Source organism: Podarcis raffonei, chromosome 6 (genome assembly GCF_027172205.1).
Source record: "Podarcis raffonei isolate rPodRaf1 chromosome 6, rPodRaf1.pri, whole genome shotgun sequence".
Lineage (NCBI taxonomy): Eukaryota > Metazoa > Chordata > Lepidosauria > Squamata > Lacertidae > Podarcis > Podarcis raffonei.
The window spans coordinates 3,778,037-3,802,998 of NC_070607.1; the positions used below are offsets into that span (position 1 = coordinate 3,778,037).

The 24,962-nt window shown below is 45.0% G+C and overlaps 1 protein-coding gene across 2 annotated transcripts in view; it reads right to left on the bottom strand.

Annotated features, from left to right (window-relative positions):
* TNR (tenascin R) overlaps nucleotides 1-24,962 on the bottom strand; it is a 376,963-nt gene that overhangs the window by 417 nt on the left and 351,584 nt on the right. For both annotated transcript variants that reach the window (XM_053391240.1, XM_053391239.1), the window contains 10 exons: nucleotides 24,131-24,250; nucleotides 21,607-21,750; nucleotides 20,037-20,156; nucleotides 18,343-18,486; nucleotides 18,019-18,149; nucleotides 15,715-15,847; nucleotides 11,439-11,590; nucleotides 5,724-5,820; nucleotides 3,234-3,395; nucleotides 954-1,117 (listed from right to left, as the gene is read on the bottom strand). In XM_053391240.1, coding sequence (XP_053247215.1) covers nucleotides 954-1,117; nucleotides 3,234-3,395; nucleotides 5,724-5,820; nucleotides 11,439-11,590; nucleotides 15,715-15,847; nucleotides 18,019-18,149; nucleotides 18,343-18,486; nucleotides 20,037-20,156; nucleotides 21,607-21,750; nucleotides 24,131-24,250 — 1,367 coding nt within the window. The remainder of the gene's footprint in view (nucleotides 1-953; nucleotides 1,118-3,233; nucleotides 3,396-5,723; nucleotides 5,821-11,438; nucleotides 11,591-15,714; nucleotides 15,848-18,018; nucleotides 18,150-18,342; nucleotides 18,487-20,036; nucleotides 20,157-21,606; nucleotides 21,751-24,130; nucleotides 24,251-24,962) is intronic.

Sequence of the window (24,962 nt, forward strand, 5' to 3'; positions counted from 1 at the left end):
AGTGGTACATCGGGTTACAGACGCTTCAGGTTACAGACACTTCAGGTTAAAGACTCTGCTAACCCATAAATATTACCTCGGGTTAAGAACTTTGCTTCAGGATCAGAACAGAAATCACGCAGCGGCAATGGGAAGCCCCATCAGCTAAAGTGCTGCTTCAGGTTAAGAACAGTTTCAGGTTAAGAACAGACCTCCAGAACGAATTAAGTTCTTAACCTGAGGTACCACTGTACTTGGGATAATTCAGGTAGCATAACAAAACGGGAGGAGTGGAACAGGGCACTCACAACCACTTCCTACTGAAATACTTTTAAGGCTTAAAAAAAGCAGGATTGGCTTTATTCTGTTTATAATTATAAGATTTAAACCTCAGAGCACTTTCATTCAAAGTACATTAGGCCTGATTTGCACGTTCAGAAGAATGAAGTGATAGAGTTGGTAAAGAGGACTGCTTTGGGCTTTGGCAGGAAGACCATTTTAAGGAATGCTCCCCACGTGAAAAGCTTAGTTTAAGTAGAATACTAACATAGCTGGAAGAGGGAGAGGCAAAATAAACTTTCTCCCTGATAGCCCAGTGCTCTCTGCCACCCCAGAAGTTGTAGCACTGCATTATTAGCATTGTACAGACGAGGACTTGAGATGACAGAAGCCTCCGCTATACCACTTTAGACTGCAGGTAGGAAATTATATTTTTTAAAATAAAAAACCCCCAATTCCCTGTATAAAAACTTCACACAGACATAAAACCACCCTATGAAAGAAAACTACTTTGTGTAGTGCTTTCACTGCTGTGCTGGTTCACTATAAGCAGGGAGCTTGTCACCAGGTGATGAGAGCTCATGATCTTAACCACGCAGCTCTCTTCTGATGAGCTAAGAGGCTTGCAAAACGTATCATTAACAAGCAGAGAAGCTGAGCTCCTGTTTGCAGCTCTGAACTGACCCTCCACTTACCTGGCTGTGTCGGGACTCGCCATACTTGCCGTTGAGGTTAGTCCTGTGACAGTTCTTATACCACCAGGCCCCTTTGTATGACATGGCACAGTTTGTGACGGCAACATCGTTGTCTCTGTCTCTGGTGGAAAATGGGCGCCCTTGATGATATGTGAGTGAATCCCCTGCAACAGAAGACAGGTCATTTTCCTTCTGCCTGCAAAGGCACAGCTCAAGCTGAGTTCATGCATGTATGTTTGTCGCTCGGTGGCTGCACTGGTTTTGGCTCTGTGCTTGTCCTCACTTCCGCTTTTCCCTCTGCTTTCTCCTGGGAAAACCCTCTCTTTACTTCTGAATCGGAGCAAACGCCAGTCGGGTTTTTCAGTGGATTGACGTTTGATCTGATTCAGCGTTAAACGGCAGGTGTTCCCGTGGAAAGCAGTGAGGTGAATAGAAAACTACTCCGACCCATGTCTAGAAAGCATGGGACAAGTGGAAAACTGCTTGGACCCCTGCTTTCTAAGGGCAGGACAAGCAAAGTGCGTACGAGCCCCGAGTTGTGAGAGTGGCCCAAATTAATAAGCAAGCAGAAGCAACTTCTGGAGGTGGCTGCACGTATGTGGTGCACAGTGTGGGAGTCTTTTTGTGTTTCAGGCAGCCTGACGTATTGTTTGACACCCTCTCCCCCAGTACATGCATCTTTTATGCTATTTCCAAAGCCATATTAGTCTCTGGCAGCATCTTCTAGGCTGGTTAAGAGCACCTGCTGTTGCATCGACACCACTGTTTTCTCATCGTCCCACCCTCAAGAACAACTAGTGTAATTACATGACTCATTAGGCATGTCTACCTCATAGCATCACGGATGGCAAAGGAAGCCCTCTCCCTATCCTCATTCCGATCAGGAGGGCATAGGGCATGTCTCCTCACTGCCTTGGCATCAGGGATGTGTGCCAGTCTCTCCCCCCTCCCCCATTCAGAGTGAAGAAAGGAGTGCAGCATGGCAGAGGGTATTCTCCCCACCCAAACTGTTTGCTTATGCGCATGTGCTTATGAACACACAAAGCAAATAACTGGGCCTGGAACACGGAGTTCTTAAACTCCCTAGCGAGGAACATCTGTGTGGACACTTCTCCTCTGGGCGGGGATTCTATAACACAGGAGACTGTCCTTTTTACATCCTTCTGCTTCTGAGGAGACTCTCTATTCTATCATGCTTCTAAACTTATCAGACATGTGTCTGGGGGCTCCACACACACACACAGCCTATTTTGAAACAACTTTTGGGTTTTGTACCTGAGAGGTTTTCTTACCTGTATTGTATTTGCTGCCTGCATTGAAATGTAAGTAAACCTTTTTTGATTATCTTACTAAAAATGTGTGGTTCCCTTTCTGCAATTAGGGTGATGAAAGGGAGGTCCAGAGACCACAAATAAAAGGGATAAAAATGTGTAATTGCCTTATTCCTAAACTTTAGTAAGATGCAAAACATGCAAGTGTTGTACTCTGCTAAAACAGCTTCACAGCCAACCTACTTTTCATATTCCTTGCACAAACACGGGATAGGAGGTATAAATTTCAGTGTACAGATTTAATCAGTCCATCACCTACACATTGCCATCAGTATGGCTTGAGGAACGTGGAAAGCTCCAGTTGCCATAACAGGTGAACACTTTGTCACCCTTTGAGCTCCTTTGAAAATTCACTGATTGCGGGGACGGGAGAGAGAGAAAAACAAAAATGTTTGCAAAAATCACCCCACCCCATTTTTGGCTCAGCATTAGACTGGGTTCCATTTTAGAAGCTCATCATCACTGATAGATACAAGGAGGAGACAGATGTTTACATGTTTTGGCCAAGTGTTATATGGGAGCATATGAATCTGCAGTCTAGGGTTTCAGATGAATGGGTCCATCTACCTCATCTAAGCCACTGCTTAGATCTCTTATGTGGAGATGTCAGGGGTTGAACCCGGGACCTTTTGCATGCAAAGAAGGATCACCACCAAGCTATGTTTGTTATATCCTCAGGAGACACTTGGGCTTACCTACTATTATAAAGGCCACATTGCATACTTTCAAAAAAGCTGTTGCATGGGTCCTATTTGTATATTCCCACCTTATGAATTAAACTGGAGAAGGAGGAGAATGAAATACATGGGTGGGGGTGGAGATAAATAGAAATGTGATTGGTTTGCATGGAGAGAATTGGCTGATCTCTCATGTGGGTGAGGCGAGAGCTGTTAAGCCTGAGGAAAAAAGTCTTGGAGTAGCGAGTGGGGAATGCGCCCTGAATCTGTACCAGCGGTGCCATTGTAGTCCCCTATCCGAAGCTTGTACAGGCTCCTGGCATCTCCAATGGAGAACTTGTCATAATATGCGAAGGCTGTTTCCTGGCCGTCTCTCATATCTATCCGCAATTCATAGCGCCCCTGTGATGTGATCTTGTGCATATTGTCTAGTCCTAGAAAGACAATAAAAAAGAGTTTATAGGATTGCATGCCTAGAAATCATGCGAACAGCACAGTGTAAGAACTGGCTCTCAATGCACATGCTGCGATGTGGAATTGGGAGTAAAAGCAGAGTGGAAATTTGCCATAATCCATGTTGTAATCCATGTTGTTGTTGTTGTTGTTCAAACCCCTCTGTCCTGAGTCTAGCCTTTGTTGTCCAGGACTGGATTGCCCAAATTGGATGTGGGTTCTGGATAATGGGACCCAGAAGCCAAGCCTCATGCTAAAATGTCCATTTGTTGCTCTGTGCTTCCTCCCCAACCTAACTGGCCATTATAAGAATGCATGGAGTCACGTGTAGGTCCGCAATAAAAAACACCATTGTCTGTTGACTCTTTATAAAGTTCCATGAGAACTGGGAAATAACTATTTTATCCCAATATTCCATAACCCAAGGGTGGGGAACAGGAACCCCTCCAATTGTGTGTGCTACCTGTGTGGGGCCACCCATGTGTCAGTCACCTGGCAGTACCATGACAGCAGGCGACAACTTCAAAGGACAGAATCAGGAATGCACTCCTAATTTTTCCTTTCTTCCTTTGCAGGTGCAAAGTGCATTTAAGAAAGATTTTTTTTGCCTTTGCCATCCAACAAGTTCAAGCTGGGCAGCAAGGCACAATGTTCCTTTGCAGGAGCAACTTGAATCTGAGCTTTGTGTGCCAAGAAAATGCCCTGCCACAAATGAGGCTTGCAGCTGGATTCGGCTCTATGAGAAATCCTGCTTACAGAAGAACTGTTGGGAGCACATTCTGAGACCCCTGACTCTTCTTTCTTTCTTTCTTTCTTTCTTTCTTTCTTTCTTTCTTTCTTTCTACTGTTTTTATTTATTTTCATGGTACAGAAGATAAATTTTGAGGAAACAATTGTTACAACAGTAAACAACAAGTAACTTGGCCTGATAAAAGTACAGACTTTTATCATGCCATGTGTTAAAGTTTCATTTGATTCCTCTAAGAGATCATGCCAGATTTCCCCATGAGTGCTGGGTGGATTCCAGCCACAGTCTGATCAACTTATGTATTCAATAAACATTTGCCATATGAGAAACTAACATGCCAGGTGAGAGCGGCAAAGGGCAAACGCAACCCTGGCTGTTTCTTTGAAGCCATGTCTTTTTCTGGCCCATACCTGACTTCAGGTGTGGGGCAGGTGGGCTTGGCTGTGGCAAAACAGCCTCATGAGCCAAATTTTGATCCCTGGTGGCCCCAATTTGGCCTGTGTGACATAAGCTGTTGCTTTGGCCGTGCCTCACATAAATTGTTGCCAGTACTCTGGCCTCTACAGCCAGCTCCTCCACGGTCCCCTGATTGCCCCCAACCCACAACTGTTTCAAGAATGGAATAAACTCATCAGACGTAGCCTTGGGCTCATCGGCTACACATATTTCTGCCTGTAGGTTGAATTGTTTTTCTGCAATCTTTCTTCCTCACAGATAGCTCAAGAGAAAATAAAACAAGTTATATTTTCGGCAGTGCTAAAATTCCTACTTTTGCCACTAAAAATACTCTGCTCTGCTGGGGTTATATACCAGTTTGCAAGCCAGGCTCTTCTTGCCCTCTGGAAGGATCCTGGTAATTGTAGTTTGGTGAACGTGTTGAGAATTATGTGTTAGAGACCTTGAGCTCCTCTCATAGAGCAGCAGTTCCCAGAGTTCCCTGGGGTGGTGGAATTATTATCAAATCAGTTTAATTATGTAGTGTTGATACATCCTTCCTACGCACCAGAGATAGGGCTAACATATTTTGCATTAGATGTACATTTGCTTGATGTAACCCAAAAGAATTCCTCGGTTTATGCTTGGGCTTTTCCCTCAGCAGAAACTGCCAATCATGCTGAATACAGAGTTTATCTGTGATGCAGACAAAGCGCATTGAAATGGAACAAAATGACTCCATCTAGCTTGTTTTGTGAGCAAAAGGATGTTTGACCACAGTTCCATGGGGGCTAAAGGGCAATTAAGCTTGCTGCACTACCTAACAAATGAAGCAGCGACCAGGTCCCAGTTACGAGCCTTTCATGCCACAGAGCCCATCATTAATGAGGAACACGGACAGGACAAAGAATGGAGAAACCTGACAAGTCAAAAGGCAGATTGATGGAGAATGCAGGAAGAGTGAAAGAGACAGATAACTGTCTGATGATGCACAGAAGGCAAAGAAGAAATGAATGACACACACAGAGAGAAACCAAGTGTGCCTGTTGCAAGACGATATGATGGACAGGTGTCTGGTTTCATGGCTGACAGTGACAGGGACAAGAAAAGGGTAAAGGTTTGTTACCAAGCCAGAACTCATCCTCTAAGTTTCCAAAGCCAATACGATAATCTGCCCACTTCCGGAAAAAATCTGTCAGCCCATTCTGCCGTCTCTGAAACACCTGCAGAGGAAGAAAGCACAATGGTGATGCAGACCAAACCTTATGATATATGAGACACGTATACCTGTGGATGGCCTTTGTTACCAGGGAAATGGCAGGGGAACATGTGACCCTTCCAGGTGGAAACTTCAAATGAATAAAGTTTCAGGTTTTAAAGTTCAGATATAAAACCTCAGGTGTCCCCATAGATTATTGTATATACACGAACATATGTATGCTCTGGGCAGAGTCACTGCCCATCATACATTCTTTTTATAATGCCTTCCTAGCTGTTCCAGAAAAGACTGAAATATTGTCCTGCTGCCATCCTCATTCCAGAAAACAAGGGATGCACCCCAGGTTTATCTGATCAACTTTTGCTGGACCACCTTTCAAGCGAGTCACTGTGGCAGGATGGGTATTATATTGGATATGTACCATCCTTGCTCAGCCATGAGAATATAAAATTATCAGCAACAGAACCCAGGTTTCAACTTTTGTGTTCAAATCAAAGAGAAGCACATTTAGCTCCACAGCACAGAGCAACTCTGTAGGGCCCTTAGCATGAAATTGGACAGGCAGGCTTTGAAGTGGATAGCACAGAAAAACACTTTCCTTCAAAACTCTATGTTGGCTGTATTAAGAATCCATACTGTACGTTTATTTGGCTTTTACAGTGGTACCTCAGGTTACATACGCTTCAGGTTACATACGCTTCAGGTTACAGACTCCACTAACCCAGAAATAGTACCTCGGGTTAAGAACTTGGCTTCAGGGTGAGAACAGAAATCATGTGGTGGCGGCGCGGCAGCAGCAGGAGGCCCCATTAGCTAAAGTGGTGTCTCAGGTTAAGAACAGTTTCAGGTTAAGAACGGACCTCCAGAACGAATTAAGTTCTTAACCCGAGGTACCACTGTACAGGTATGTGTTCTGTGCCAGGAGCAGTATGGATTTAAAGCTAGACTGTCCACTCTTGAGGACAACTGTCCTCTCCCTGACTTAGGCTACACCTGTACATGAGCTCATAACAGCTCCCTGACTTTCTTGAGTCTTGAAGTTTTCCCCCCAAGAAAGTAAACACTATTCCCTGTTCAGCTAACTTCCTCCACAAACTCCCTCCATTGATTTCCTTGGCTTTCACATCCACCATTGTTAAGCTTAGAAAGGTACCACAGCTGCAAGAGTTCCAGTGCCGGCTTGCGCTTCCTACTGCCACATGTCAAGGTGCATCTGCTTCCCTGTTTATTAACATTCAGGAGAATTTAAATACATTCATGTTAACCTGGGAATATGAGGGCTGAAATATACTGCTTCTGACAACCATGAAATTGTTAGTTGTGAGGACATGTGTCATAGAGCGAGCCGGTCAGTAAATCACACAGTGATTTACTCTTTATTAGCAAAAACACGATCTTCATAGACTTGGCTGAGTGTCAGGCCTAATGAGCACAACAGCTCATCCACGATAGGTCTTACTCCATGAAACCATTTGCCAAGACTAAAGGTCCCCACCTTCCCACAGCCGTCTATGTCTCCTCCTCTCTGGTGCTTTTTCCAAGCGATTGGAGTCTGTGCCTGGATGCAGCCTATCTTTGCGCCACCTGTTTCATCCCTCTCCTGGGAGGAAGGGTTCTGGGAGGAAGGGAGCTTGTTGCAGCAGGAGTGGTGGACACCTCCGACTCTTCACCAGCCTGACTCATCTCTGCTTCTGGACCTGCCTCCTCTCACTCGCTTGCTTCAGATTCTGCCTCTGATTCTGGACTTCTGCCACAGACTCTCCCAGCTCACTAAGCCCTGTTACCTCTTCAGCTTCTGACACGTCCTCTTCCTAGTCTTCTCCTCTGACCACTCATCGTTGTCCCACTACCAATCCCTGGGCTCTGAGCCTTCCTCCCTTGGTGGTTCCTCAGCTGGTTCCACCCACCATTTCTCCGCGTCCAACCAGTCCATGACAAAATGGGACTCTTTTTAAATATTCTTCATGTTTAAAAACAATTGTATTATTTTACTGTTTGGTTGTTTGCCACCCTAGGCTCCGTCGAGAGGAAAGATGGGGCAAAAATGTAATCAATACTAATAGTGATAATGTTGGGTGCCAGATAGTTTAAAAGCAAAAGTCAGCCCTATGTCATCCTGGCTTCTTTGCACACCTTGCAGCTGCAGCTGCAGCTATTCAATCACAGTGGACTGCATTCTCTTGCTTTGAAATATTCATGCATGGTACCTGGTCACCCATCAGGTATCTACTTAGCCACCCACCAGGCAGCTGAAGAAAAACTTACCACCTTCCCTTTTGCCTGAGCAATGTCTGCTCCCCGTTGCTAACTGATAAGGCCACAGACAACCTTGCCCATTACTCTTTGGCTAAACTCTTCATGGTGGTACACCGTCCCCTTCATTAGCAGCCTTCCTCTGTACTCTGGTACATGGGGCTGGATTTCCCAGGTCCATGTTACTCCTGCCTTAAGACAGGAATTGATCATCTGGTTCCACAAGGAATGACATTTCCCTAATGTCACGCTTTTTATGATGGAGGACCGCTGTAGCCACCCCTAACGACACGTTCTCAAGATGGAGGGTGAGGGAACAGCTGCAGTCGCCTGCGGCTCCTGCGCAATGTTTGCCATCTTGCCAAAGGTTGCAGGCAGCTTTACCTGCAGCAATTGCATGTTGATTGCCCTCTTAGAAGACAAAGTCCAGCAACTGGAGGAACGTGTAGCTACGCTCCAAAGAATTAGAGAGCTGGAGCTCTTCTTGGAAGCAACAGAGCACACCGTCTCCACCAAGGAGGAGACAGGGGACTCCCCTGAGAAGGAGGCTAGTTCACCAACACAGGAGCCAGATATATGGAGAAACGTGACTCAAAGAAGTAGGAGGCCCAGGGTTCGCTCTGATTGTTTAGAAATACACAATCGCTTTGAAGTCCTCTCCCCTAGCATGGAAAACGAAGAACAGACTCCATTTGAGGATCTCTCCCTCATTACAGTCAATCAGGTATATGAAGACGAGCAGCAATGTCAGTCCTCAGGGAATGTGCAGGCGACCTTGGAATGGACAGCTCACGGAAGAACCCCGACTGAGGGGAACAGAAGCAGTGATCTGTGGGCCTGACAAGATGTCTCGGGAGGTATGCTGTCTCCCCGGGGCTAAGATCCAAGATGTAACTGAAGCTTCTGTACTCTTAAGGGTCATTATACACTCTGGTTACCAGCCTGTGAGCAGGAACAACCCAATGCCCTCATGGGTGCTCTGACTCTGTCATCAATATGGCGCCTCTTAGCAGTAAGCACTTCACAGCTATGGAAGGCTGTCAACAGGGGATACAAAGATATAATGCGCTTTCTGAAAGATGCTCTGAAAAGGTACCTATGTGCTGGTCCTCCGCATTACCAGGAGGCACATTGGAAAGCAAGACGGTAATATTTATATAGAATGCAAATGTAAAATCCTTACAAGTGAAAATGTGAGCGAAACTGGCTTTGTACCACACCTTGATTAACATTTCGTAGGACCACAAAGAACCAGGAAAAGTTGCTTCTGAGGCGAAATCCTGCCTGCTAGCCTTTCGGGGGCCATCCTGGGTCTATTGTGTGCTTGCTGTAGCTGCCATATGTTGAGCAGTGAAATGCAAATTTTGAAAGACACCGTCGATTAATTTCCTTGATAGCATCATGAATCAACTCCAGCTTCACTCTCCAAAGGAGTTGCATGTGTCAAATAAATCACCAGGAATCTCTCAGAGTGTAACTATTATTAACTTAGTCCCTAAGGCATGGAAAATAGAGTACCCTGGTGAGATGGTTCTAGTTATTGACTAGTGCCTTTTTCTCTTCTCTTCTCTTCTCTTCTCTTCTCTTCTCTTCTCTTTTCTTTTCTTTTCTTTTCTTTTCTTTCACAGCCTAACTACACAATTAAAGGCATGCAACACTGTTCCCTACTCCTGGCCTCTTGGTTTTTCAAAGAGAAAAAGCTGCTTTGGGAGGGGCAATTTAAAAGTTGTACCAGGTGCTAATTAACCCTTCCCCTGACTGTTGCTGGACTCCAGGCTGCTACCTCCACAGATTATTGTGTTTTATCCTCACAAAGATACATGTGTTTTATCCTCACAAAGATACATATGGGGAGAAAAACTGTGTGGATTTGGAGCAGAGAAGCAGCAGAGGGATAAAACATTTAGGCCCCATTTATCCATTCTAACTCCTTCCCTCCTTTTTCTCAAAAAAGAAAAATTGTGTGTGAGAGAGAAAGAGAGAGAGAGAGAGAGAGAGAGAGAGAGAGAGAGAGAGAGGCCTCTTCACATAAATTTAAATAACAGTGTGTGCATTGTATCCTCCACAACAGCTAAAATGGACGCCATCTTGTCAAGCAAGCTACAGGGTAGACCTTAGAACCCAGCAAAGTTGAGGCTCCTCCTGCACAGTTGTCATTCATCATTGTGGGACTGTGCTTCCAGGCTGCCCATTGCCTCTGCTCTCTTAAGATATGGGATGTAGTGGCCAAATTTATACTGTTAGAACTGCTTCACATATTACATTTATCTAAAATACTATAAAGGTAAAGGGACCCCTGACCGTTAGGTCCAGTCGTGACTGACTCTGGGGTTGCGCACTCATCTCACTCTATAGGCTGAGGGAGCCGGCGTTTGTCCACAGACAGCTTCTGGGTCATGTGGCCAGCATGACTAAGCCACTTCTGGTGAACCAGAGCAGTGCACGGAAACGCCGTTTACCTTCCCACCAGAGTGGTACCTATTTATCTACTTGCATTTTGACGTGCTTTCGAACTAAGTGTGAACAGTGAGTGAGGATAAACTTGTTTTTGCAAATATATGCATCATATATATATTGCATCATATGTACTTACTAGTCACAAGGAAGCCAGGATTGGCTGAAGCACCCTACTGAAAAGATCCTTCGCATCCTGGTAGTCTGGCTCTTGCAAGAATGGGGGTGACAATGTTCACCATATGTAGGCAGATTTCAAGTGCAGAAATGAACACTGCCTGCTTTGGCTATGTGCTGGTTCAGGGAGCGAAGGTCATCACACTTCCCAGGCACAGTGACATTTTCACGTCTCCTACCACTGGGTTGGTAAAGCTTGGCACCTGTTGTCCCTTAGAGCCCTGCCCTTCTAACTGAATTTTGCTACAATAAAATTCCAACTTACTTTCTTGGTTTAAGGCTCTTTTTAAAAAGATAGAGAAAGCTGTCAGCTGCCTTAGACTGTCCTAGGCCAGTTTAAAAGCGAAGAGATAAAAAGAGGAGGAAAAACATTATCCTACGACATGTTGTCAAAAGTTCAAAATATAACTCAGTAGTCGCTGTGTGTGAAGTGGCAGACATTGTGCTGCATCTTGCCTTAGTGCTCATGTGCTCAATTGTGAGCTTGATGCATACGCTTTTCCCTCCCCATGGAGAGACTTAATTTCTAGAAACTAAGGAAAGTACTCAACCATGAAGAATTATAACTTCAGCCACTCAGTTTAACAAAATGTTAATAAGGCATTCCACACATACCCGACTCGAATATTGGACTCATGAATCACATAACTCTGTGAAGCCATTAAACCCTCATAAATATGACTTTTTGATTGAAGAAGAAGAAGAGGACTTGCATAACAAGTTTGTTTGCTCACTTACAATCCATCCGCCTCCATCCGTGGTCATATCACAGTACACTTGCACTCTCTGGCCAAGATCCCCATTAAGAGAGATGGTGTAAACACCGTTCATCATGTCGCCATTCATCAAATGTTGGGCACAATCTTGAGGATTCATAAACACACGACCTCCTGTAAAATTAGTGCAGTGAACACGTCAGCAGTGATATCACACCTCTGCTTGCCTATAACATTGGCAAACACTTTTGTTCATGATAAGCCAAGACCATGACAGGGAGGTCAGATCCTGTGAATGCTCTTGCTGTATGGAGAATAAATTGTGCCCATTTTTAAATTTAAATCAGTTTTGCTGATAACGGGGACACTAAGGGACACTTCGAGTCTGTTTAGCCTGGAGAAGAGGAGGTTAAGGGGTGATATGATAGCCATGTTCAAATATATAAAAGGATGTCATATAGAGGAGGGAGAAAGGTTGTTTTCTGCTGCTCCAGAGAAGCGGACATGGAGCAATGGATCCAAACTACAAGAAAGAAGATTCCACCTAAACATTAGGAAGAACTTCCTGACAGTAAGAGCTGTTTGACAGTGGAATTTGCTACCAAGGAGTGTGGTGGAGTCTCCTTCTTTGGAGGTCTTTAAGCAGAGGCTTGACAACCATATGTCAGGAGTGCTCTGATGGTGTTTCCTGCTTGGCAGGGGGTTGGACTCGATGGCCCTTGTGGTCTATTCCAACTCTATGATTCTATGATTCTATGAGTGTCTGATATTGCACAAAGAAAAGATGGAAGACTGGAGGAAGTTGAGGGTATTGGTTTAATCTAGTCTAGGACTCCAGGTGGCAACAGGTATCAGGGATGAGTCTTCCTGAGAACTTTTTAACTTAGGACCTTCTATACTTAAAGCATGGGTTCAACCAGACTTCCTTTTGTGACAAATTTCTAGGCATAGATCCAGACTTTAAAGCTCTGTGTCCAGTACTTTCCGCTGGAAAAACCATGTTTTACTGATGAATCAGAGCAAACGACAATCAGGTTTTCTGCGGATTGCTGTTTGATCCAATTCAGTGGTAAAACACAGGTTTTCCTGGAGAAAGCACTTGGGACGTGGAGTTTTAAAACATGGACCTGTGCCTGAAGAGTGTGGCACAAAAGGAACGCTGGGCAAGCCCCATGAGGAAATAGGCCTCCCTAAGCAGGGTTGTGATCTTCAGGGAGGTGTTCCTTCACCAGACCTTTCTCCTGCGCTGTATTCATGTGGAAATTTGGCCCCCCCTGTTATTATTTGTCTCTGGATTCGCTATGTTCTGCAGATTTGCAGATTTAGCTTGGGAGGCAAATGGCAGTGGCGCAAGTGGTTCAAGGCTACCTGGTAAAGTCATCATGACAGAGATAAAATTCAAACCAAGCTGGTTTTCCTGACCTGTAGCCCAGTCACTTAGCCACTATATTACACCAGCTTTCTGTCATGTGTCTCATAACCCTGAAGCCCCTACTGCTACGTTATGCTGACTTTGTAATGAAAATACACTGTTTGGAGAGTACAGAAGTTGGTCACCTCAGCATATATCAAAATATACCAACCATGTAAAAACCAGCGACACTACACTGAATTACGCCAGGAGGTCTGATATGCTTTTCATCTGTCAGCAAGATCAATCTAAAAGCTCTGCATTGGCTTTCATCCCTAGCAACATAAGTCACCCTAATCCTTTACACTAACTGAAGTGGAAGGGAGAATAATGCAACAGCCACCAATCTATAGCTGTATGAGGCAAGCAGGGTTTTTGGCTGTTGATAGCTGTTGCTGTTAACCGGCAGCCTTTTCAAAAACCTTTTCATGCACATCAATGAAGAATATATCCGCAGAAAGTTCAAAGGCAGCCCTTTTAGAATCCTAGATATAAACACCAAGCGAGTGATTTCAGAACTATATGGGTGGACAGCTCCTTCCTGCTTCTTTTGAACAATTTAGGTACAGATGTAATTGGATTCAACATCCAACCACTTTTGTGCACCCCCTTTCTAAACAAGCCGTTCCACTCTGGGTGCCCTCTTGTGCTGTTTCACAATCTTCATGAGTCTACACAAGAGCATTCTCCAGTGAGATATTATTATTTCTGTAGACACCTGCTTCTTCTAAATGCACCTATTTGTAGCCTGTAGTTTATTTAGTTTATTTGTAGCGTAAACTAATCTAAATTCAGGCTGTGGAATCTGATTTTTTAAAAATACTTGCTATATTATAAAGAAACAGATGTTAGGCAGTCAAACCTGTAGACAGAGCTGTTCATTTTCACTGACCCAGGAAAACACTGTTATGTATTGTTGGATGAACTTCAGTTATTTAGGCCTGGAGCTGTGTGCAGGGTGCTTGGAGGACATTGACCTAACACCTTAATGTCTACCTTGCCTTGTAACAGTAGCTGCAGTAGACTGCCTAGTTCAGTCCTGTAGTTAATCAATGGCTTCCTGCTGGTCCCAGGGGCATTTAAAGAGACGAATGAATAGTAATTCCAGAAGAAATTCATGGGGGACTCAGAGGATCCTTTGGGGCAATGTAATCAAGTGGCGGCTGGGCAATTCCAGATACTCTTGAATTTGCCTAGTCTAGTTCAATTTCAATCTAGTTTTGGGTAGAAACAGAGACTTACACTGGAGGAAACACAGGAGGAGTGTGATCCTTCTGGACCTTTGAGCAGCTCTGGATACCACTGACCACGGTTTCTCCCTGTACTAGCTATCTGTGGTGGGAGCTGGGGGCCCAGAAAAATGATGTTTCTGCTTCTATATTGATCATGGGCTTCAGAAGTGGTGTTGGGAGATTGCCACTGTCCCCTGGCAGCTGTTCTGTGGTTTGCCACAAGGTTTTATTTTGCCCCTTGTGCTATTTAACCTCACCCAGAAGCTTCTTGTAGAGATTATCTGGAAATTGGGAGTAATGTGTCACCAGTACACGGAAGACTCCCATTTCTACCCTTTTCATCAAATTCAGGTGAAGCTGTGGAGGTGCTAAACTGCTGTCTGCAACTGGTCATGGACTGGATGGAGGCCAGTTAATGGAAGCTTGGTCGATATTAAGGTAGAGGAGCTTTTGGTGAGTGATATGTTTGGTTGTGGTATTCAGTCTGTTCTGGGTAGGGTTGATCATGTCTACAGTTTGAAGTGCTGTTAGATCTAGCCCTATCTGTAGAGCGGCCTCTGCAGCTCCAGCTAGTGCAAGAGCTGTGATCCCTCATAGACAGAGCTAGCCTGGCCCTCATTGGTAACGTCTCACTCAGAGAGGTTCACAGAGAGATCCACCTGGCACTGTCTCTGTCCTCTTCTCAGTGCCCAGTGAACACTTTTTTTATTTGCCCAGGCCTTGCCATTTACATTTGTGACTTTATGCTGGGTTTTTCTACCTCCCATGACTTGTTTGTTTTTGTATGCTTTCAAAAATGCATTTGTATTCTTGCACTTTTATGCTTTGTTTGCAAACTGTGAGCCATGGCAGATACGTGGCTAACAGATGTCCTAAATAAAAATAAATGAAATGATAAAAAAGGAAGTCTCCCTCCTGCGATCTTGTCATGCACCCCATCAGATTTAAACTTGGAGCCAAACAACTGCTCTGTGGAAAACCCTTTGGGACGGTTAAAGAGAAGGGCTTCAGGTCCACCTTGCATGCAGAAGGCTCCATCCCCAACATCTTCAGGTGGGGCTGAAAGAGACTCCTGCCTGAAACCAGAGAACTGTTGCCAGTCAGTGAAGACAATAAGGAGCTAGATAGAGCCAGGGTTTGACTCAGTATAAGACAACTTACCATGTACCTCTGGTTTGAACTCTTAACTTTGTACTCCACTCCATACTCATTTTTGCTTTTGCCTTTTTTGTGTGGGGAAGAGGGAGGGTAATGCATTTCAGCTATGAAATTTAAGTCAGACATAGAAACCAGCCTGTGTATGTATGGAGGGAGGTAGTCTGGAGGTACTAAGTTTATCTGTTAAGCAATATCAGCTTTGGCATAGGCCAAGGAAATGTGTCTTTAAATCTTCTGATGGGACCTCAGTTAAAAGTGATTGTGACTCAGCTGAGCAACCTCAACAAGCCTCTGGCTGGCAAGGAGACGCTCCCTGGAGCCTGATGGGATCCTCTTTGGGCTTTAGGGTGGGTTCTCCTCATAAACCACCAGGGCTCTCCAGGGTGTTCCCCATTATACACAATTTCACGAATGCATGTAGGGGCCTGGAATGGAACTCCTGTGGTGAGTTCCAGCACATTTTCTTCTAGAAAGAAAGCCCTGTGTAACTCTCTCACCTGTAGTGAAGATGGTAGAGGTGAATCCACTCCTCACAGCATCTTGGGCTGCTTGCAGGCGCACTGTGTATTCTGTGTTTTCCGAAAGCCCTTCCAGGCGGATCCAGGTGTCTTCTGCATCCACAATCAATTCCTGTGCTCAGTCACGAAAAGAGATGGAAAATCAGAGATGAGCAGGAGAGATTTGTGGGGCTTACATACATGGCTGGTCCAAGACATTTTGGCACCTGAGGCAGAACCCAAAATGGTGCCTGCCTCCCTGCCAGAGAAGAAGGGGTGAGGAAAGAACTATATCAGGAACGAGGGAAGGGGGTGGAAAGAAAGATCTACATCAGGATCTGTTGCCCCTGTGGACCCTGCTGCCTTAGGTGGTCACCTCACCTTGCCTCATGGGTGGGCCTGCCCTGCTCAGGTACGTAATACAGAAGTGGAACCTGGAGGCATTTAGAGGATCAGGATTCTGGTCTTGAACTTAAAACCTGAGGGGTGTCAGGTTGTGTGAAAGCAGTCCTTCATATGTGCCACTGTATTCTGCTCTGGTCAGACCTCACCTGGAGTACTGTGTCCAGTTCTGGGCACCACAGTTCAGGAAGGACACTGACAAACTGGAACGTGTCCAGAGGAGGGCAACCAAAATGGTCAAAGGCCTGGAAATGATGCCTTATGAGGAACGGCTAAGGGAGCTGGGCATGTTTAGCCTGGAGAAGAGGAGGTTAAGGGGTGATATGATAGCCATGTTCAAATATATAAAAGGATGTCACATAGAGGAGGGAGAAAGGTTGTTTTCTGCTGCTCCAGAGAAGCGGACACGGAGCAATGGATCCAAACTACAAGAAAGAAGATTCCACCTAAACATTAGGAAGAACTTCCTGACAGTAAGAGCTGTTGGACAGTGGAATTTGCTGCCAAGGAGTGTGGTGGAGTCTCCTTCTTTGGAGGTCTTTAAGCAGAGGCTTGACAACCATATGTCAGGAGTGCTCTGATGGTGTTTCCTGCTTGGCAGGGGGTTGGACTCGATGGCCCTTGTGGTCTCTTCCAACTCTATGATTCTATGATTCTATGATTCTATGATATCTGGAAAGAGGCTGGAAGTAAATTGTGAGAATTGGAATACTGCTTAGGCACTTCCCTTGTGAATGTCTAGCAGGAAGACCAAGGGTTAAACACCCCCTTCCCATCCTGCCATTCTCCTGTGCAAGTGCCCTTGTCCCCAAATTTATGATGCAAGAGAAACACAGGAGTGGGAGCCTCATGTTTCCCTTGCAATGTTGGCTTCTGCCCCCAGCTAATGGGGTGTGTGAATTCCATAACTTCAGGTATGTCTGAACAAATCACACAAATCATTCCCACAAGATGTTCTCGGACACAGGAGAGGCCTGCAGGAGTGATATGGGGTTGTAGGGCCCTAATGGATTTTCCACATGATGAAGTTTGTGTAGTAAAACTACTCTTGTTCCCCATTTGTAGCACAGTCCATCTTCCAGCTTGTCTCACGAATTTGCTTTATTCCGTTTATTTATGGCAAAATGCAATATGTCATCCAGATAGTGCACACAAAGTCTTTTCAAATGCAGCGCTTACAACATTAAATGTGCCATAGCTGATGCAATTTTGGATAAGAGGATGACTCTATTCCCCTCCACACCTTGCCGTTTAGCTGCAGAAATGGTATCTCATGAAGTTTCATGACTCTCTCAATTGCTTGTTTTGTGTCCACCTTGTATGAGTGAAGGCCACAAATCATGGCATTAGAAATGGCAGGCAAGGACAAGGGTACCCCCCTCCCCTCCATGAACCCACTTGTTACATGCAGGCAGAGATCAGGCGCTGTTGCTGGCAAAACACCTATTGCCTGATTATTATGCAATGGCTCAAACAGGGGTGGGAGATGCTTTGAGTAACTGTGTGAGAAAATGGTGGCTCGTGCTAGGGAAGACTGCTGGCCAGTTTTACTTGTATGCTATTTCTTTCCATTAGTTTAATGTTATCCCATGAGTATTTATTGCATGCTATGCAAATACTGTGCTGAAATGGTAACACAGCAGAGCTACTGTAACATCAAACAAAGGACCTGAAACAGAGAAAAAATGGCTTCCAAAGCAGTGATAAAAGGGAGGGGAAGTGACTATGAAAACTGCAAAAAACAGAACAAAAAATGGATTGAGGGTTCTTTTTTGGGGGGGTAGTGTGGTGGTGGAGGGGAATGAAATCACAACCTTCAGGCAAAAACAACTCCCCCCCACACATCTGGAGTTCATCTGGCTCCACCCTGGCATGAGAGACTTATTGGAAGAAAGGACCCACCTTTCGGCTCCCATCAGGTGACCGGTAAGTCATGATGTAGTTCTCAATCTCAGCCATAGGAGGCAGCCACGAAAGCAGGGCACTTCGCCGAGTCACTTCACTCGCAGTCAAATTTGAAGGAGGATCCAAAACTGTTGGCAAATGAATGAGAGTAGGGCAATAATTTTGTTGCAGGGTTTTGTGATATGCAAGCTACAGTTTGAATACTCAAAGATATAAAAATCCTTCATCTGGAAGTTTGTTTCCTATATTCCACAGGAAAACAAGTCTTCAGTTGTTATGAATGCTATTTCCTGGCAGCGAGAATTAATAGGCTATACTTACGAGTTGTAAAGTTGGTGAAGATGGTTCTGCTGGTGACGGGCCCGTTGGTGGCATACATGGTGACGCCGTAGCTTGTACTGGGCAGCAAACTGATGAGTTGGTACTCCTGGTTGGTTCCGTCCACTAAAATGGTTTCTCCGGCACCTGAAATCAGGGGATGGATTGTACAGAACACAAGGCTTTTGAAATGGCAGCCTTCTAGTGTGAGATCCAACTTAAATAAAATAGGCTTTATGGTCAGATAGCCATGGGGAAAAGGAGGAGCCTGATGGTGGGCTTACAAAATTGGTGTCCAGATAGTGACAATAAGTTGGCAGTTGCCCCTGCTGGAGAATCCAAACTTGCCAGTGGTTCAGCCTCCATGCAGGTCATAGCCTATACAAATATGTCAAGTCTTAAAAATCAGGAACTTGTGGATGGACCACTCATAAGACTGAGATTAATGTGGAGAACAATTAGGTTGTCGGGACTGGGAGCTATGCCAAGGTGAAAGGAAACATCACTTCATGGTGGGGGGAAATTGATTGTGTGAATCCATCCTACTACAGGAGGAATGTTACACTGGAAGTAGAGAATGTTGCAGAAGGACAGCAAAAACTCTGGACACTTTGGTCTAGAAGGTGCCAACTTGGCATCTAAGTGTGCCTGTCAATACCTTCTGTAGTGCTTGTGAAAGTTTTCAGTACATATCCCCTCAAAAATGCATGATCCACGAGAGATTGCTTTTCCTGATTAGTTCCCATTTGCACTGGCTCGCCTTCTCCTACACTGAACATGCATTGGATTCCAAGGTTAAATATCTCTTTTGGAATTGGCAGCCATTTTGTCTTGTGCTACATATCCCACAGCAGCCATCTTGTGACTGAAACCAACAATATTTTCTCAAAATCCCAAAAGTTCCTGGCATTTTGTGCCAGGAACTGTGAGAAGGGGTGGCGATGACTTGCAAAGTTCTTCATTCCAAACAGTTCCAAAGTTCTTCATTCCAAAGAGGTGGTGACCTTGACGGTCAAGGCTGGTGTTCTGGAAGCAAAGCATGGGCCAGGTGGATGGACCAGACAGGGACACTCTAAGTGCAACTGACCTTCACTCAGGGGTGTAGCAAGGGGGGTGCAGTGGGGGCAGTCTGCCCTGGGTGCCACCACTGAGGGGGGTGACAAAATGCTGGGCGGCACTCACCGCGGGACCTGCAGCGTGCCCGAGCCATGCGTGTCTCCTGGGAGTGATGTGGTGGCTTGGGCACCTGCAGGCTCCGCGCTGCCCAAACAATCCTCCCATTGCCTCCCCCCCCAGCTGTAGGGCAGCTGAGTGGGAGGAGTCAGGCAGATTCAGGAGGTGGGTGGCCCCACCCCCATGGGCCCCACGCCAGGCGCCCAATCAACTTGCTCCGCTGCTGCCTTCACTCAGACAATACTCAAGACTGAGGAGCCAGGCCAGAGTCTCAGACTTTCAAGGCCCAGATGAAATCCCATGGGCCCCTGTGTTATTGGCTGAACTACGGTTGCATCCTCTAGCACCAGCACAGTGCCCTAGAGAGTAAATTGGCTGCCAGGACCCTCTGTTTGAGACACACATACCCGTCCCCTGCTTCTTCACACCAACCTCCTCTACCTGCCTCTTTCGAATTCTCCCAGCCTGTCACAGGGTGCTCCCTCCATGCCCCACACAGTCCTGCATACCAGACACAGACATACCTGTGTCATGTGTGAGGACAATGACATAATTCTCCACTTCAGCCATGGGCGGGTCCCACTTCAGCAGGGTCTCCGTTGGGGTGATGTTCGTGGCAGTCAAGCTCTCTGGATTATCCATGGCTGCGTAACAAAAAGGCAAGGTAAGGGAGTCAACACAGAAGCTGTTTCTTTGCTTCAGGCATCAGCCATGCAAGGACCTGGAAGCAGCTTAAAGTCCAAAAACCATGGAGCAAAAATGTAAGGCAACTAGAACGAACTACGTAGCAGCCATATGCTCATGATTCAGCAGCAAGTACTGTATCCAAACCACAAGTCATTGCATGTGAAGCAAAGCAAGCGCCCAAAGGAAAACCGTGCCATGGCTCTACAGCCTGAAGTTGAGGCCCAACTGAGATGTGATGGGACAGCCAGTTTATTTTTCATAGATCAGTCCCATTCACACACAAAGTGGGGAGTGGGGTCTGAATTTGACACCAAAAGTAGTTAATGAGTTAGAGGGGGTGAATCTTCCCCATCTGGCCTCTCCATCCCTCCTTTGCTTCACTGACATTTCTTGTGGCCCAGCTCTGGTTCTGGGAGTGAGCTGGGATGGAGAGAAAGGTGCTTGGAGCTATGGAGAAGCAAGAGGCGCGTCCATTCAAATGTTAAAAACGGACTCCCTCTGCCCTTTATATGTGAATGAGGCATGCAAGCAAACATAGGGAAATGTCTGCCCCATTGTGTCTAGGCTGGCTCTCCTTTATTTTCATTCCTCTGTAGGAAGTCCCTTTTCTGTTGATCTAACAGTAGTCACGATCTTTCGGTATCTTGGAATGGAAGTGATTCTGCAGAGGTACAATTTCAGAGATAACACAGCAAAGCATATAATGGGGGATGTTTTCAACTGCCTCCTCCTCACAAAACCAATGGCATGAGATGAATGGCAATTTATGATACACCACCAACCCAAAATTGCAGAAGGCATTTTCAAGGTAAGGGCATTAAGAAAAATTGGACTCTGTTTAGTATACTACCTGCCATGGGTGTAGCCAGGATTTTTGTGGGGGGGGCAGGACTTAGGGAGGGCAGAACCAATGTGATTGGTCAGTTAGTTAAGTATTTATATTTTTTTAATTGATCTAGGGGGCACCTGCCCCTCTGCCCCCTGGCTATGCCCATGCTACCTGTTGCCCCCATTACAACAGTTCTCTCAGCAGATTCAGTTTTGAGCTTAACAAGCATTTCTTTTGATGCTGCAGTACTTGTGAAAGTATGAGAAGTGAATACTGTGCACTCCCAGTTGTTCATTGGCAGCCACCATTTTACCTGGCCCCACCTAACATTATTATTAATTAAATTTATATAATGCCCTATATCCAAATATCAGAGGATGGTTTACAACATAAAAATAGAAAACAGGTTGTTTAATCAGCCGAAGGCCTGGTTACAGAGCAATGTTTTCGCTTGCTGCCTAAAGATATGTACCGAAGGTGCCAAATTCCTGAAGGAAGCTCTTGCCACCAGCCATTGATGCTTCTTTATCAAGTAAACTCTGGACCGTTCTGTGTAACCCCCAAAAGGCATTCCATACCTGTATACAGGATGTGTGAGAGAGGCTCACTTTCTTCTCTGCTTCGGACACTCTTCAAGCTGATCTCATACTCCGTGGCAGACTGCAGGTGGCTGAGCGTGTACTCAGTAACACCTTTGGCAATAACTAGGCTGTCCACTCGTCCTGTTTGGATGGAGAAAATGGATCCATTACCACTAGCAAATCCAGGTGCACTAAACACAGGCTAACAACAGCCTGGTGTCAGCCCACAGACCTTCCAGCCTTGATTGCCACGGAAGTTGCCAGAAGAGCACATCCTCTGGCTCAGGCTTCCCCAACCTCGGCCCTCCAGATGTTTTGAGACTACAATTCCCATCATCCCTGACCACTGGTCCTGCTAGCTAGGGATCATGGGAGTTGTAGGCCAAAAACATCTGGAGGGCCGCAGTTGAGGAAGCCTGCTCTGGCTGCTTCTCTCTTTTGTTTGTCCACATGGCTATCTGAGAGGTGGCCAAATGGAACTCCATGGAGCCCTTAGACTCCGGAGGAAAGATGCACATCTTGATCAAAAGTTGGTCCAGTGCCAAGTGTGGTCGGAAGAGCTGCCCTAGCCAGGGCCAGCTCTGGAGAAATAAAGCTGTGAACCAGACTGGCAGAGGACCCAACAGGGCCACCTCTCTCACTCAGACTGCACACCTCCCACTCCCACATTCAGGGTGCCCTCCCTGAATCCTGATGCCACTACCCAAAGATTGAAAGACATGCACCAAACCAGTGTTGCTAAATCATCTGCAACCGAGTGTGGCTCAAGACTGCAAGCAATAAGAAACTACACAGTATTTAACTGGAAGCAGGAGAGAATAACCAAAGAGATTAGCTCAGCCATGGCCTCTTCTTCTATCAGCTAAAGGCATTTGGGGGGGGGGATGGGAAAGGATCAGTTCACAGCAAAATAAATAATTCTAGGTATATTGTATTATTCTAACTAGTTTAGCTATTTATTTTTTTTATAGCTCAGAGATCACTTCAGGTTTTCTGCATATGTAGGTTCAAATAATGCAGACACTCATCTTTGCCATTAAAAAAGGTGCAAATAGTGTACTAAATTTCTATGTGATTAATTTAAGAATCTTATAGTAAAGAAAATTAAAGATAGTAAATAATATTTAATGTGTGAGATATATACACACTAAAAATATATATACATCTATCAAAGCTGAGAACAGCGTCATATGGGTGAAAAATAATCACATGGCATTATATTAGTATCACAGAACCATAACATTACAGAGTTGAAAGGGACTCTGTAATTTATGGCCCATCTCTGTATAATAATGTCGTCTTGTTGGTTGTTTAAAGTTTGTCTCCAATAAGTTAATTTGTTCATTGAGGCAATTTCCCATATTTTCTGTAACCATTCTTCGAAAGATGGAGTTCTTTTCTCTTTGCAAAATTGAGGAAGCATAACTTTACCCCCATTAACCAACTTGCAACTAATTGCATATCAATAAGTGCTGCTTCTGAGTTTAACATACACAGACCTTTAGGGGTCTTTGAAATATTATAACCTGTAATTTCCTGTTCTAAAATATTTGGGCAACCTAATGAAGGGGGTGGGAAAAGCAGCTTGCCTTTATTTCTGCTTTGCATTCCATTCCTTCAACACCTCAAACAGACTTGTGACTTGAGTGTGTGGCACAGCAGTAATAAATCCCTTGCTCTGGAAAACTGTCTACTCTGGTTTTTGAGGATGAGAATATTTAAATTACGGAAGGAGCCCCACACCCCACTGAGTTCATTCTCTTTTGCAAATGCACAGCTTTCCTTGAAAAATACAGGAGCTTCCACAACACTCCCCTTGCTGAGGGAGACATACTGTAGGTGTCAGCAAACATGTAGAAGTAACACATACTGTACACAGATCCTCTGATATATGTTTACACCATGCAATGCACAAAGCACCTTTTGGATCCAAAAAGCGCAGGCTAATAGTATCAAATGCACAGTGTATTATTTCTAGAAAATGTGTATTTCAAAGTAATTACCAAAAGTCCTTTGGTTTGGAAGTCACTTGTTTGAGGTGCTTGTCAAATGGAAATGAATGTTCCTCACTAAAACCTTTAGCTTTCTTTTATTTTAATGACCTATCTCTGTCTTTGAAGTGATGAATTCTGAAAGCCTGGACTCTTTAATCTTGTGGAACCCAGCTGAAGAAGTTTTTCAGGCTGCAACCGTATGCACACTTACCTGGAGGTCAGCCCTATCAAACATACAGGGTCTTACTTCTGAGTAAACGGACACAGGATTGTACAATTAGCTTCAAAGGAAACACACACATGCTAAGCTTTCCAGAGAGCAATGGGTTTATGGGGCAGTTCTGTAGTTGTGGGAGGGGGTCAGCCAAAGGTTACACCCTCCTCACACACGCCTTCTCAGGGACCTCCTAACTGGGAGCAGATGAAACAAGATGGGAGCAGGCAAATGAACATACAAGACCCTATAAGAAAGCAGGCACCTCAAAACACCTAGGTCAGCTGTTTCCACAGACCCCTGGGAGTGTTACCTTGGGCAGATTTGTAGGCTATCCTATAGTGGTCAAAAGATGCAATAGGAGGAGCCCAGTGGACCGTCACAGAATCTGTAGTCACGTTGTCAATGGTCAGGTTCCTTGGTGGATCAATCCCTTAACAAAGCAAAGTAAAGAAATAAAAGCTGGCAAACATTTGCACATTGCACAATTCCCAACCGGAAATGCATCACTTCATGCTGATAACAGTGGTGACTCTTCTTAATAGCACAGTTACTTATTGTCTAATTCACACACTTAACAATTGCTATTCAACATAACACTACACTTGACAGAAAAATATAATTTTCTCGCTGTTCGCAAAATTAATTTATTCCACTGTATCTTGTCCTGCACAACCTTCTGAAACAGGGAGTCACAGTTTGATTGGGGGCTGCTATTTTTGTCAGTAATGCCATGTTTTATATGATATATAGTTTTGGCCAGAGGTCATCTTTGTAGGTGTTTGATTGAGCACAGAAATACATAGCCAAAAAAAGACCATATTTGATGGTAAGGTTATGGTGTTGGAGGAGACACCTTTTAAGTCTCAAAAGAGGGGGGAGAGGCAGACAGAGCACCACTGCTCAGTGTCACTTTCCAACAGTGATAGCTTATTCTCTAAAAGTCTCACTTTTCTTTTAAAAAAAAAGCTAATCCCTTAGCTGTCACTGCTAAGGAGAAGACCTTAACATGTGCACCAAAGCATAATTGTGTGTGTATTGGCAGAGGCCTTATAGCAATGGCTCATTTGTCATAGTAATTGGCAAGGTAGTTAACACGATTATACATTTCATTCCTCATTTAAGGAACTGATCTTGATGCCCTT